Source organism: Pieris napi, chromosome 17 (assembly GCF_905475465.1).
Source record: "Pieris napi chromosome 17, ilPieNapi1.2, whole genome shotgun sequence".
Classification (NCBI taxonomy): Eukaryota; Metazoa; Arthropoda; class Insecta; order Lepidoptera; family Pieridae; genus Pieris; species Pieris napi.
Window position 1 is genome coordinate 4,116,632 of NC_062250.1, and position 14,206 is coordinate 4,130,837.

The 14,206-nt window shown below is 28.4% G+C and overlaps 3 protein-coding genes across 3 annotated transcripts; 2 read left to right on the forward strand and 1 right to left on the reverse strand.

Moving 5' to 3' along the window:
* Window positions 1-8: 8 nt before the first annotated feature.
* On the forward strand, window positions 9-2,366 carry LOC125057672 (thymidylate synthase). The gene is made up of 5 exons (XM_047661466.1): window positions 9-442; window positions 556-813; window positions 888-1,008; window positions 1,497-1,722; window positions 1,891-2,366. Exons 1-5 carry the CDS (start codon window positions 187-189, stop codon window positions 2,098-2,100), a joined length of 1,071 nt encoding a protein of 356 aa, XP_047517422.1. The 5' UTR covers window positions 9-186; the 3' UTR covers window positions 2,101-2,366.
* A 283-nt stretch (window positions 2,367-2,649) lies between these two features.
* Window positions 2,650-4,498, reverse strand: LOC125057674 (protein ILRUN). Its single transcript, XM_047661468.1, has 5 exons — window positions 4,072-4,498; window positions 3,879-3,992; window positions 3,458-3,684; window positions 3,026-3,132; window positions 2,650-2,782 (listed from the first exon to the last, which is right to left on the reverse strand). Exons 1-5 carry the CDS (start codon window positions 4,239-4,241, stop codon window positions 2,753-2,755), a joined length of 648 nt encoding a protein of 215 aa, XP_047517424.1. The 5' UTR covers window positions 4,242-4,498; the 3' UTR covers window positions 2,650-2,752.
* Window positions 4,499-5,111: 613 nt separating this feature from the next.
* On the forward strand, window positions 5,112-8,165 carry LOC125057673 (gastrula zinc finger protein XlCGF17.1-like). The gene is made up of 7 exons (XM_047661467.1): window positions 5,112-5,493; window positions 5,567-5,679; window positions 5,961-6,134; window positions 6,473-6,624; window positions 6,772-6,895; window positions 7,246-7,345; window positions 7,761-8,165. The coding sequence occupies exons 1-7, from the start codon at window positions 5,374-5,376 to the stop codon at window positions 7,992-7,994; spliced, it is 1,017 nt and encodes a 338-aa protein (XP_047517423.1). The 5' UTR covers window positions 5,112-5,373; the 3' UTR covers window positions 7,995-8,165.
* The last annotated feature ends 6,041 nt before the right edge of the window (window positions 8,166-14,206 follow it).

Genomic DNA, 14,206 nt, shown 5'->3' on the forward strand with positions numbered 1-14,206 from the left:
CGTGCAAGTAAGAGTGGTCTTCCTCTTACTTTAACTTATATTCTTAATTTATAACATGACAAAAAGATACAATTTCTTTAATAACTGTGTCATGTGTACAATAATCATCCATGTTTATGACTATGTCTCATTGTTGTTGAGGACCTCGCACGGACTTTAATATTTAAACTATAACCATAATTTGACATGGCTAGATTTTTTATCTGTTTTCACTTTTGGCGCCAAACGCCTAAAAAAACGCTTACAAGGCAAAAGTTGATTGCATTATTTGCAGTGTGCTTTAAGTTGTTTCAGCGTTTTAACTTAACAAGATCTATCAAAATGAATCAATTAAGTAATGGCGTGTCTAAAATAAGTAATGGTGTGTCTAAATTAAGTAATGGTTATGAAAATCATGATGAATATCAATACTTAAACTTGGTGAAACAAATTATAGATACAGGTAACTGTCGGTTTTCTTGCTAATATTATGAGTATATTGAACACGTGTCTATCCTAGTATTTCTTTTAAAGGATGTAGAGAAATGTAATAGTCTGAACTTCCGTTATTTTTAGGTGATAAGCGCGTCGATAGGACAGGTGTAGGCACTCTGTCTATATTTGGAGCAATGCAAAGATATTCCTTAAAACATAACGTACTGCCTCTACTTACCACCAAGCGTGTCTTCACTAGAGGAGTGATTGAGGAACTACTTTGGATGATCTCTGGTTCTACAGACAGCAAAAAATTAGCACAGAAGAAAGTTCATATTTGGGATGCTAATGGGTCCAAAGCTTTCCTTGATAACTTAGGTTTCACAGAACGAGAAGAAGGTTGGATCTTGTATTTACCAAATTTTATGGATACAATTTGTTGCTTTCCTTTAATTAATCCCACATTGTTGTAGGCGATCTTGGCCCTGTTTATGGCTTTCAATGGAGACACAGTGGTGCCAAATACATAGATTGTAAAACTGATTATACTGGACAAGGAATAGATCAATTGCAAAGTGTTATAAATACAATAAAGTAATATTATTTTTACAAACTAGATATCATAAGTTATCAATTATATATTTTGACCAGCTGGCCCCGCGAACTTCGTTTTTCTAAGCCTACATTTTTAGTACATACCAACGGAAACATTTTGCTATGACCCCAGAGACTGTTTAGTTTTCCGGAATGAAAACATTTGAAGGTTTTCTGTGATTTTTCTGTATATAAATCTCTGAGTTAAGTTATAAGTTCTTAACTAACAAATAAAAAAAAGGCTTGATCGTAGAGGGTAGATGAAAATTAAGGGTTGTATATATTTTTGTATGCTGTATCATAAAAAAAAACAAAATCAAAAAAAATTGTCTAAAAAATAATAAGTAAATTTTTGGGGTCACTTAGGGGTTTGAAAGATAGATGGTAGCTGATTCTCAGACTTATTGAATATGCAAAAAAAATTCATAAGAATTGGTTGAACCATTGTGACACAAGAATATTATAAATTAGATTAATAAATATTTCAGAAACAAACCAGCAGACAGAAGAATATTAATGTGTTCCTGGAACCCAACTGATCTTGATAAAATGGCATTACCACCTTGCCATTGTCTTGCTCAGTTTCATGTTGCTAATGGTAGACTCTCCTGTCTATTGTATCAAAGAAGTGCTGATATGGGACTTGGTGTACCTTTTAATATTGCCAGTTATGCCATATTAACTCATATGATAGCTCACATAACTGGACTTGAGGTAAGTGGTACAATTTCAAAAATGTTATATAAGTATTTTTTATTATTGCTGCACAATGCTTTATATAATTTTAAAAAAATCACTTCCTTCTGTGGATCTTGATTATAGTTTCATAGTGACAGAATAGTTTTTTTTTTCATAATCTGACTTAAATCAAAAACATTTCAGGCAGGAGAATTTGTACATACTACAGGTGATACTCATGTGTACCTCAATCACATAGAACCTCTTAAAAAACAATTAGAAAGACACCCAAAGCCATTTCCAACTTTAGAATTTACCAGGAAAATTGAATCAATAGATGATTTCAAATATGAAGATTTTATAATTAAGGGTTATGAACCACATCCTAAGATTGAAATGGACATGGCAGTATGAAATTTAACCTTTTATGGACATCATTGTCATATACTTAAAATAGTGTCCTGCTTTGGTAAGACAAATTTTATATGGAAAAGACATGACTGAATATGTCCTTAAATTAAAGTAATTAACTAAATTATGAAGCCAAAAATAAAAAAAAATACAACTATAAGTGATAGTGACAAAATTTTGTGAAGCTTACTAAATCATACCCAATTTGTATTTTAGCCAGTATTATATCATAAGATTACTGATCAAATAATAATTGTATAAAAATGAAATCATTGTTTTATTAAAATAAAAACCCTATTATAAGATACTAAAACACCAAAAATATATTTCTAATTCTTAAAATAAAAAGTTGAAAATTTTTATGAATTAAAATATAAAAATTATTTTTGTGTAATATCATGATAGACTAATATTGTGATACCTTATAATCTAGACAACATTCTTAATATAGGTACTTACTATTTGTACATTCATTGGATTTTACATTTCTTACATTATTGTTATTTTCATTAGCAATATGCCAACATAAGGAGCCAATTTGAAAAAAATGTGTTAAAAATTATTCAAAAACTATATATGGGCTGTTTATAAAATTTCCACAACTCAATAAATTGTATGGCAAATATATTAAGAGAACAAAAAAGCATTCAAATTATCAACACATTTGATCATCTGGTGGAGATGCCTGAAAAAAAAAATATTATTAATCTAGCAGTTTTAGCCAGCCTTTGACAACCTCTTCTATTTGAGACACTTTATTATCGAATAAAAGGACCAGATTTTTCAGGATAAACCATGTGTTTATCCTACTTAGATATAGACAATCCCTCCCACAGTATATTAGACCCTATAATTATTGTGAGTTTTAAGGTTTATTACTATATACAATTTAAGGAACTAGAAACTGAGTTTATTTATTAACGTTTACCTGTGATTGTTCTTCTAGCCTACTACTAGGTATTGGCAGTGCAGCTAATTGTTCTGCTAGTGCCATGGTTTCCTCAGATTCTACCTTAATTATTGCCCAAAGTGGATCTGAAACAATATATTATTCTGAATAATGGTAATGTAAGGCCTATACATTCTCAATGCTCTAGTTAATTTATTACAATTTCTTTGTTTACTGTTTAATATCATCTTCTGGTGTATATGTAGGTTTATAACATGAATATACTTTTCAAAAAAATGTGTTGAATTGTTCATATACAATGGTAGGTAACTAACCTAACAACAGATAAAATTGTTAGGATAGTTTTAAACTTTTCAACTTTGCTTATTAAAATAGTGAATTTTCTATTATAAAACAACAATTTCTTTAAATGAGATATGATCAAGTAAATAGAATATAATTTTAAATTACCCCCTATTTGTTCTCCTTTATCAGAAACCAAATGAAAATAGCCCCTAAATGTGCCAGGTGCACTAGGTGCCACTAACTTCATAGTAACTGTTGTACTATGCCCTGGGAGCAATGGTGGCACATACAAAGATGTTGCTCCTAGTGGGTCACCACCAGCCTGTATCAACCTACAACTCCCAGGCCAACCTTCTGTCCCTGTATTTGCAATACTCCAACTTTGTTCAAAACTGCAACAATATTAATATTTCAAGAATGTATAATTTTGAAAAAAAAAAGTGTTTATGCTAAATTTTTTGCCTTTACCAAAAAGGGAGTATGTATTACAATGTGTTTTGCCATATTAGTTTCTATTAATCCTTTACAAGAAAAGTATTACCTTAAAATATGTAAATATTATATTAATTGTAATAAATTGTTTTACCTCGTTCCTGGACTAACTGCTGATTCCTGTGTTTGAGCAGCTTTTAAAGACATTGATGGAAGTTTTGGTGGTAAATTATAATCTAAATAACAACATATTGCAGCCTGTAAATTCCTGCAATTAAGATTTTTTATTATTAATGCATACATAAATTCTTATGTATTTCAATTAATGCCCAGTGAAATTGTATTACCAATTACTCATGTCAAGGAAAAAGCTTGCTGTATTATAATTTAAACTAGGCCCCAAAAGCCTTTGCATTTGGCTTATAAGCTCATCCCTATCAGTAGTATTCATACAACTAAATTGCAAGAGAAGATTTTGATCTATTTCCCCAGGAACAGCTGAACCGTCCACATCCATTGTTGTAAGTTATTGCACCACTACGTCTTAAGACTACACTTTTGACATTCCTTTGTTTATATTAGTCAGCTGACAAAATAATTGTAAATATACATCAACTAAACATTAAGAATTATTGAGGACGATACTTTTGAGCTCTTAATCTAATTGAAACGCATATTTATATTCCATTAATTCAAAGTTTTTAAGTACATTGTATTCACTATCCGGATTATAGAAAAATAAAAACTTCAAGATTTTCATAGCACAATATTCCACAGAGGTAAGATCCACTCTGCACAGATATATAAATTATAAAATGACCACGCTAAACGTAGATTTTTGAAAATTAATATCTTATGATCAGCGCATAAAGGAACATTTTAACGTGAAGATCACTTACAGGAAAAAATTACTTATTTACTTATAAAAAACACAATCCTATCCTAACAGGTGACTCTTGATCGACAAGAATGCATAAGTCATAACCGATGAACAAAATGTATACACGAAACAAAAAATAAAACAAACCTAAAGTAACTTTATTTATATTTAATTTACATCTAATGCTATATTAGGAAGAAGTTAGTACACTATAATCAATCTTTGCGAAGACCACAGAGATAAATTATTGTTAAAACCAGATAAATTAATCATTAATATAGATTATTACAGTTTGTATGGTATCAATTTTAATGATAACTAATTATGTGGATTAGACTTTTTTACAATATTTGCAAAAAAGCAATACAAAGAATAATTTCATTCTGTGCATAATATGGATATGATACATCATACAATCACTAAAATAGCTGTTTATCTCTGACTCTGAGTGAAGTGAAGTGTGAAGTGGTACATGTACTACATTGTATATACTACAAAGTTCAAATACTAAAGTAATATGTAATCTGTGACTTGTGAGTGGATTCCCGATTCAGGGATTTCTAATTTCTTTTTATTAACTCTTGTCTCTTAGTATGTAATGAATCCATGCTTTATTAATAGTGATACAATTTTTTTAAGAATAGAGATGTTTTGTTTCTGGATTGTAGATGGACATAAATAAATTTAATATATTTGTTGCTTATAAGTTAAAATAACATTGGTATAGATTCGTTAAACAATTCTGGGAAGTATTAAGTCCTATTAAATTATGACGGATTGTGAAGAAGCGGTGAAACCAAAGAAATTTCAATGCGAGATAGAAGGTTGTAGAGCTCAGTTCGACAGACCTAACAGGCTATTAAAACATCGACTAACACACTCAAATATTGTAAGTATCTTGTATATTTAGTAGTCATCGTAACCTGACAATGTTTTGTTGTTGAATATCTTAATATTTCCAGAAACCATATTCTTGTATAGAAGACGGATGTGGTAAAGCCTACACCAGCAAAAATCACTTAGAAAGGCACATAAATACTGCTCACAGATCTTACAATGATACTGAAATGTACAGGTATCTTAATATTTTATTATTATCATCACTTCTAGCATTGAAATTAAATCTGCTAACACTAAACATAAACTCAAGAGTTGAGGGTTAGAGCTATTTATGCCTCTTGTAACATTGGATGTAGCAATAGGAGTCAAAGTTTCTGCTGTCTTGTCCCTGAATAATTCCTTAACAATGAGACTAACATTTAGATTTTAAAGATTGTGTAAAAAATTTAAATAACTTTCTTCCATTATGCACATGAAATATTTTTTTATTATTATTAATATTTTTCCTTCTTTCAGCTGTCCAACTTGCTTTAAACAATATAGCAATCGCCAAAATCTTAAAAGACACTATAAAATACATCATGTGGGTGGTGTGGAAAAGCTCTCATGTGAAATTTGTCATATTAGTTTTAAGCGTAACCACCAGCTAAGGACACATATGTATAGACATACAGGAGTAAAAGACTTTAGGTAAATAAATTTCAGGTTTTATACTCTTACTACTTATATGTGTGTACAATTTTAGAATTAGTAGAATTTGCATAAACATTAACTTTTCAAGTGTTTTTTTTAAATTTATTAATAATTTAAATGTATCGTTGCTGTAGAATGATATGTATGTCCAAATAACCAAACATTACCAGAAACGAAAAAAATGTTTCATTTGTCAATGTTACTATTTTATTATTAAGACTAGAATTAGACTTAATAATGAAGAAAATGTTTTCCAATTATCCATTACATTGTTTGCTCATTTATCTATTTAATAAAGATACTATTTTAGGCCACTGACATAGTAAATGTTGCAGTTGTCCAATGTGCCCAAAACAATTTATAAGTATGACGGAGCAGAAAAAACACATCAGAAATCATAAAGAATTTACATGTGAACATTGTTATCAAAAATTTACACGGTGGCTTGATTTGGTACAACATAGGCAGACAAGTCATCAATCAGAAGGTATGTGTCTATACCACAATTTGTCTATGGGCTTTGTATATGCAGTTGTTTTCTAGTGAGTTTAATGTTTTAGCAAAAATTATAGTAAAGATTTCCAATAATACAATGTTTTCCAAAAATTAAATAATAAGGCTTTTTTATTTTCAGAATATATTTGTGATCACTGTGGGAAAATTTTTAAGCAAAGACAACACATTATTCGTCATTTAAAGATACAACATTACACCAGAGAAGTGTCACTTTTCATATGTCCATATGAAAATTGTTCCAGGTAAGAGAATTGTAATATATAATAATTAATAGAAAGGTAAATATTGAATTTTTATTAGAATCTCTCTCTTTAATTGGCAGCTCATGTCAGCAAGAAAGCATCTCGTGTAGAGTATCTGCTTTTACCGAATGCTTAGAATCTATGTAGACACTATTAATGAGTAATATTATAACTCATTCTTGTTTTATGCAGAGGCCGAGACTCACTTACAACCACTTCACACTGAATTAAAGCATCTATTAATAGAAATATGTACAAACTACTGGAGAGCATGTGATTACTGATTATATAAAAAATTCATTATAAATTTAGAAGGTAATAATTTTTGATAAAATTTATTTGTATTTCAGGAACTACTCAAGAAACAGTAATTTGAAGCAGCACATATTAGTTAAACATCAGGGTTTGACTTTTAACTGCCATTTATGTGAAGCAAAATTATCAACAAAGGTATTTGTTTGAATGGACTATACTTGTATTAAGGATTTATATTCTTATCTTAAGTTTGGCTTGCTTTTCACATGTCAAACTGCATAATAGCTGATTCATAATTCTTCTTTTCTTTATTAAATAGTTTACACTATGTATATATATATATATAATAAACAAATGATAAGAAACTAACCCTAGTAATACATTATGGGGTTAATTTTTATTCTTGTTCTTGTATATATAAAATCAGATTAATGTGTTTGCAACTTCAAATTAAAACGGACTTCCTGTGTCAGCTTCATTTCTCATTTTAATTCTTTACTTAACTTATCAATATCAGCTTAAAAGATTTAATCAAACGGCTTTCAGTCTTCTAATCTAAAAATATATCTGTAACAAAAATATTTGCAATAATTTTTTCTTTATTTTACAGGCAAAATTAAAAGAGCATATTATGAGACACAGTCGTCCCACGCCTTATAAACCCCCAAAGACATTGTTAACAGGCCGAAAAAAGAGGAAAGATGCCTACATACCTAGATCCAATACAGCCCTCAAGTTAGCTGGACTGCCATGTCCTATTCTGGAGAATCCAGCATTACCAGATGTATATGTAGAAAGAGAAGAAAATGCCAGTGTTAATCAACTATTGAGTGTTGGAATGTAAAAAGAAATCACTGTTAGCTCAGAACAAATACAATATACATTGTTTTACCAACAATTACAGCTTGTAATACAATTTACGTAGTTTAAGTCCAAGAGAGTACAACCAAGTTTATTTTAATTTGCTGCTGGTACATAGTGATTTTTATGTACAAATTATATGACAAATAAACTATCAACGTTTTTTACTTACGGTTTTGATTCATATAGCAAGATATGCATCAATTGTGGCTGTTTTTGTAAACTTGCTCATTCCTATAGCCTGCTTGATTTTGTAATGTTCAAAAAAACACACATAATAGTACGGGAGGTAGCAACGTTTGAAAAAAAAGAATTTTAGGTCAGCTGATTTTGTGATATGTCTTCCTTCTTGCACTTCCGGTTAGAGTCTGGGCAATCTGGCTGGCGGTAGTGGTTGCGTTCATTAGTGCGCATCCTATCTGTCCAGGTAAAAATCCTGGATTTTAAAAGCATTTTAAGAAGCGTAATTTTAAATTTTTCGTTTTTAAATACGTCTACCTGACATACTTTTTTTATTGCCAGACATTTTTCACGTTGCTAACTATGTGCCAGACGCGATTTTAAGTTTTATTTTTATGAAAATTTCAAAGCATTTTAGAATGTCTGTAATTTTAATATTATTTTATTTAAATATAAGGAAAACTGAAAATGAATTTGCCAGACATTAATTCGGTTGTTAAGTCTTGAATTAAAATGATAAAGTTTTGCAGTATGATGAAGCATTGCATTTTAAGAAGCGTAATTTTTGATTTTTCCTTTTTAAATACGTCTACCTGACATACTTTTTTTATTGCCAGACATTTTTCACGTTGCTAACTATGTGCCAGACGCGATTTTAAGTTTTATTTTTATAAAAATTTCAAAGCATTTTAGAATGTCTGTAATTTTAATATTATGTTATTTAAATATAAGGAAAACTGAAAATGAATTTGCCAGACATTAATTCGGTTGTTAAGTCTTGAATTAAAATGATAAAGTTTTGCAGTATGATGAAGCATTGCATTTTAAGAAGCGTAATTTTTGATTTTTCCTTTTTAAATATGTCTACCTTACATACTTTTTTTATTGCCAGACATTTTTCACGTTGCTAACTATGTGCCAGACGCGATTTTAAGTTTTATATTTATGAAAATTTCAAAGCATTTTAGAATGTCTGTAATTTTAATATTATGTTATTTAAATATAAGGAAAACTGAAAATGAATTTGCCAGACATTAATTCGGTTGTTAAGTCTTGAATTAAAATGATAAAGTTTTGCAGTATGATGAAGCATTGCAATTTAAGAAGCGTAATTTTTGATTTTTCCTTTTTAAATACGTCTACCTGACATACTTTTTTTATTGCCAGACATTTTTCACGTTGCTAACTATGTGCCAGACGCGATTTTAAGTTTTATTTTTATGAAAATTTCAAAGCATTTTAGAATGTCTGTAATTTTAATATTATGTTATTTAAATATAAGGAAAACTGAAAATGAATTTGCCAGACATTAATTCGGTTGTTAAGTCTTGAATTAAAATGATAAAGTATTGCAGTATGATGAAGCATTGCATTTTAAGAAGCGTAATTTTTGATTTTTCCTTTTTAAATACGTCTACCTGACATACTTTTTTTATTGCCAGACATTTTTCACGTTGCTAACTATGTGCCAGACGCGATTTTAAGTTTTATTTTTATAAAAATTTCAAAGCATTTTAGAATGTCTGTAATTTTAATATTATGTTATTTAAATATAAGAAAAACTGAAAATGAATTTGCCAGACATTAATTCGATTGTTAAGTCTTGAATTAAAATGATAAAGTATTGCAGTATAATGCTTGTAGTACGAGCATAAAAAGGAATATAAAATTAGATTAAAATTAATAATCAACACTTTATTTAAATTGTCCTAATTACTAAATGTAAGTTATGAATAATTCATGCAACGTGAAAATTGTCTGGCAATAAAAAAAGTATGTCAGGTAGACGTATTTAAAAAGGAAAAATCAAAAATTACGCTTCTTAAAATGCAATGCTTCATCATACTGCAATAATTTATCATTTTAATTCAAGACTTAACAACCGAATTAATGTCTGGCAAATTCATTTTCAGTTTTCCTTATATTTAAATAACATAATATTAAAATTACAGACATTCTAAAATGCTTTGAAATTTTTATAAAAATAAAACTTAAAATCGCGTCTGGCACATAGTTAGCAACGTGAAAAATGTCTGGCAATAAAAAAAGTATGTCAGGTAGACGTATTTAAAAAGGAAAAATCAAAAATTACGCTTCTTAAAATGCAATGCTTCATCATACTGCAATACTTTATCATTTTAATTCAAGACTTAACAACCGAATTAATGTCTGGCAAATTCATTTTCAGTTTTCCTTATATTTAAATAACATAATATTAAAATTACAGACATTCTAAAATGCTTTGAAATTTTCATAAAAATAAAACTTAAAATCGCGTCTGGCACATAGTTAGCAACGTGAAAAATGTCTGGCAATAAAAAAAGTATGTCAGGTAGACGTATTTAAAAAGGAAAAATCAAAAATTACGCTTCTTAAAATGCAATGCTTCATCATACTGCAATAATTTATCATTTTAATTCAAGACTTAACAACCGAATTAATGTCTGGCAAATTCATTTTCAGTTTTCCTTATATTTAAATAACATAATATTAAAATTACAGACATTCTAAAATGCTTTGAAATTTTTATAAAAATAAAACTTAAAATCGCGTCTGGCACATAGTTAGCAACGTGAAAAATGTCTGGCAATAAAAAAAGTATGTCAGGTAGACGTATTTAAAAAGGAAAAATCAAAAATTACGCTTCTTAAAATGCAATGCTTCATCATACTGCAATACTTTATCATTTTAATTCAAGACTTAACAATCGAATTAATGTCTGGCAAATTCATTTTCAGTTTTTCTTATATTTAAATAACATAATATTAAAATTACAGACATTCTAAAATGCTTTGAAATTTTTATAAAAAAAAACTTAAAATCGCGTCTGGCACATAGTTAACAATGGGAAAAATGTCTGGCAATAAAAAAAGTATGTCAGGTAGACGTATTTAAAAAGGAAAAATCAAAAATTACGCTTCTTAAAATGCAATGCTTCATCATACTGCAATACTTTATCATTTTAATTCAAGACTTAACAACCGAATTAATGTCTGGCAAATTCATTTTCAGTTTTCCTTATATTTAAATAACATAATATTAAAATTACAGACATTCTAAAATGCTTTGAAATTTTTATAAAAATAAAACTTAAAATCGCGTCTGGCACATAGTTAGCAACGTGAAAAATGTCTGGCAATAAAAAAAGTATGTCAGGTAGACGTATTTAAAAAGGAAAAATCAAAAATTACGCTTCTTAAAATGCAATGCTTCATCATACTGCAAAACTTTATCATTTTAATTCAAGACTTAACAACCGAATTAATGTCTGGCAAATTCATTTTCAGTTTTCCTTATATTTAAATAACATAATATTAAAATTACAGACATTCTAAAATGCTTTGAAATTTTTATAAAAATAAAACTTAAAATCGCGTCTGGCACATAGTTAGCAACGTGAAAAATGTCTGGCAATAAAAAAAGTATGTCAGGTAGACGTATTTAAAAAGGAAAAATCAAAAATTACGCTTCTTAAAATGCAATGCTTCATCATACTGCAATAATTTATCATTTTAATTCAAGACTTAACAACCGAATTAATGTCTGGCAAATTCATTTTCAGTTTTCCTTATATTTAAATAACATAATATTAAAATTACAGACATTCTAAAATGCTTTGAAATTTTTATAAAAATAAAACTTAAAATCGCGTCTGGCACATAGTTAGCAACGTGAAAAATGTCTGGCAATAAAAAAAGTATGTCAGGTAGACGTATTTAAAAAGGAAAAATCAAAAATTACGCTTCTTAAAATGCAATGCTTCATCATACTGCAATACTTTATCATTTTAATTCAAGACTTAACAACCGAATTAATGTCTGGCAAATTCATTTTCAGTTTTCCTTATATTTAAATAACATAATATTAAAATTACAGACATTCTAAAATGCTTTGAAATTTTTATAAAAATAAAACTTAAAATCGCGTCTGGCACATAGTTAGCAACGTGAAAAATGTCTGGCAATAAAAAAAGTATGTCAGGTAGACGTATTTAAAAAGGAAAAATCAAAAATTACGCTTCTTAAAATGCAATGCTTCATCATACTGCAATACTTTATCATTTTAATTCAAGACTTAACAACCGAATTAATGTCTGGCAAATTCATTTTCAGTTTTCCTTATATTTAAATAACATAATATTAAAATTACAGACATTCTAAAATGCTTTGAAATTTTCATAAAAATAAAACTTAAAATCGCGTCTGGCACATAGTAAGCAACGTGAAAAATGTCTGGCAATAAAAAAAGTATGTCAGGTAGACGTATTTAAAAAGGAAAAATCAAAAATTACGCTTCTTAAAATGCAATGCTTCATCATACTGCAATAATTTATCATTTTAATTCAAGACTTAACAACCGAATTAATGTCTGGCAAATTCATTTTCAGTTTTCCTTATATTTAAATAACATAATATTAAAATTACAGACATTCTAAAATGCTTTGAAATTTTTATAAAAATAAAACTTAAAATCGCGTCTGGCACATAGTTAGCAACGTGAAAAATGTCTGGCAATAAAAAAAGTATGTCAGGTAGACGTATTTAAAAAGGAAAAATCAAAAATTACGCTTCTTAAAATGCAATGCTTCATCATACTGCAATACTTTATCATTTTAATTCAAGACTTAACAATCGAATTAATGTCTGGCAAATTCATTTTCAGTTTTTCTTATATTTAAATAACATAATATTAAAATTACAGACATTCTAAAATGCTTTGAAATTTTTATAAAAAAAAACTTAAAATCGCGTCTGGCACATAGTTAACAATGGGAAAAATGTCTGGCAATAAAAAAAGTATGTCAGGTAGACGTATTTAAAAAGGAAAAATCAAAAATTACGCTTCTTAAAATGCAATGCTTCATCATACTGCAATACTTTATCATTTTAATTCAAGACTTAACAACCGAATTAATGTCTGGCAAATTCATTTTCAGTTTTCCTTATATTTAAATAACATAATATTAAAATTACAGACATTCTAAAATGCTTTGAAATTTTTATAAAAATAAAACTTAAAATCGCGTCTGGCACATAGTTAGCAACGTGAAAAATGTCTGGCAATAAAAAAAGTATGTCAGGTAGACGTATTTAAAAAGGAAAAATCAAAAATTACGCTTCTTAAAATGCAATGCTTCATCATACTGCAAAACTTTATCATTTTAATTCAAGACTTAACAACCGAATTAATGTCTGGCAAATTCATTTTCAGTTTTCCTTATATTTAAATAACATAATATTAAAATTACAGACATTCTAAAATGCTTTGAAATTTTTATAAAAATAAAACTTAAAATCGCGTCTGGCACATAGTTAGCAACGTGAAAAATGTCTGGCAATAAAAAAAGTATGTCAGGTAGACGTATTTAAAAAGGAAAAATCAAAAATTACGCTTCTTAAAATGCAATGCTTCATCATACTGCAATACTTTATCATTTTAATTCAAGACTTAACAACCGAATTAATGTCTGGCAAATTCATTTTCAGTTTTCCTTATATTTAAATAACATAATATTAAAATTACAGACATTCTAAAATGCTTTGAAATTTTTATAAAAATAAAACTTAAAATCGCGTCTGGCACATAGTTAGCAACGAGAAAAATGTCTGGCAATAAAAAAAGTATGTCAGGTAGACGTATTTAAAAAGGAAAAATCAAAATTTACGCTTCTTAAAATGCAATGCTTCATCATACTGCAAAACTTTATCATTTTAATTCAAGACTTAACAACCGAATTAATGTCTGGCAAATTCATTTTCAGTTTTCCTTATATTTAAATAACATAATATTAAAATTACAGACATTCTAAAATGCTTTGAAATTTTCATAAAAATAAAACTTAAAATCGCGTCTGGCACATAGTTAGCAACGTGAAAAATGTCTGGCAATAAAAAAAGTATGTCAGGTAGACGTATTTAAAAACGAAAAATTAAAAATTACGCTTCTTAAAATGCTTTGAAAATCCAGGATTATTACCTGGACAGATAGGATGCGCACTAATGAACGCAACCGCTA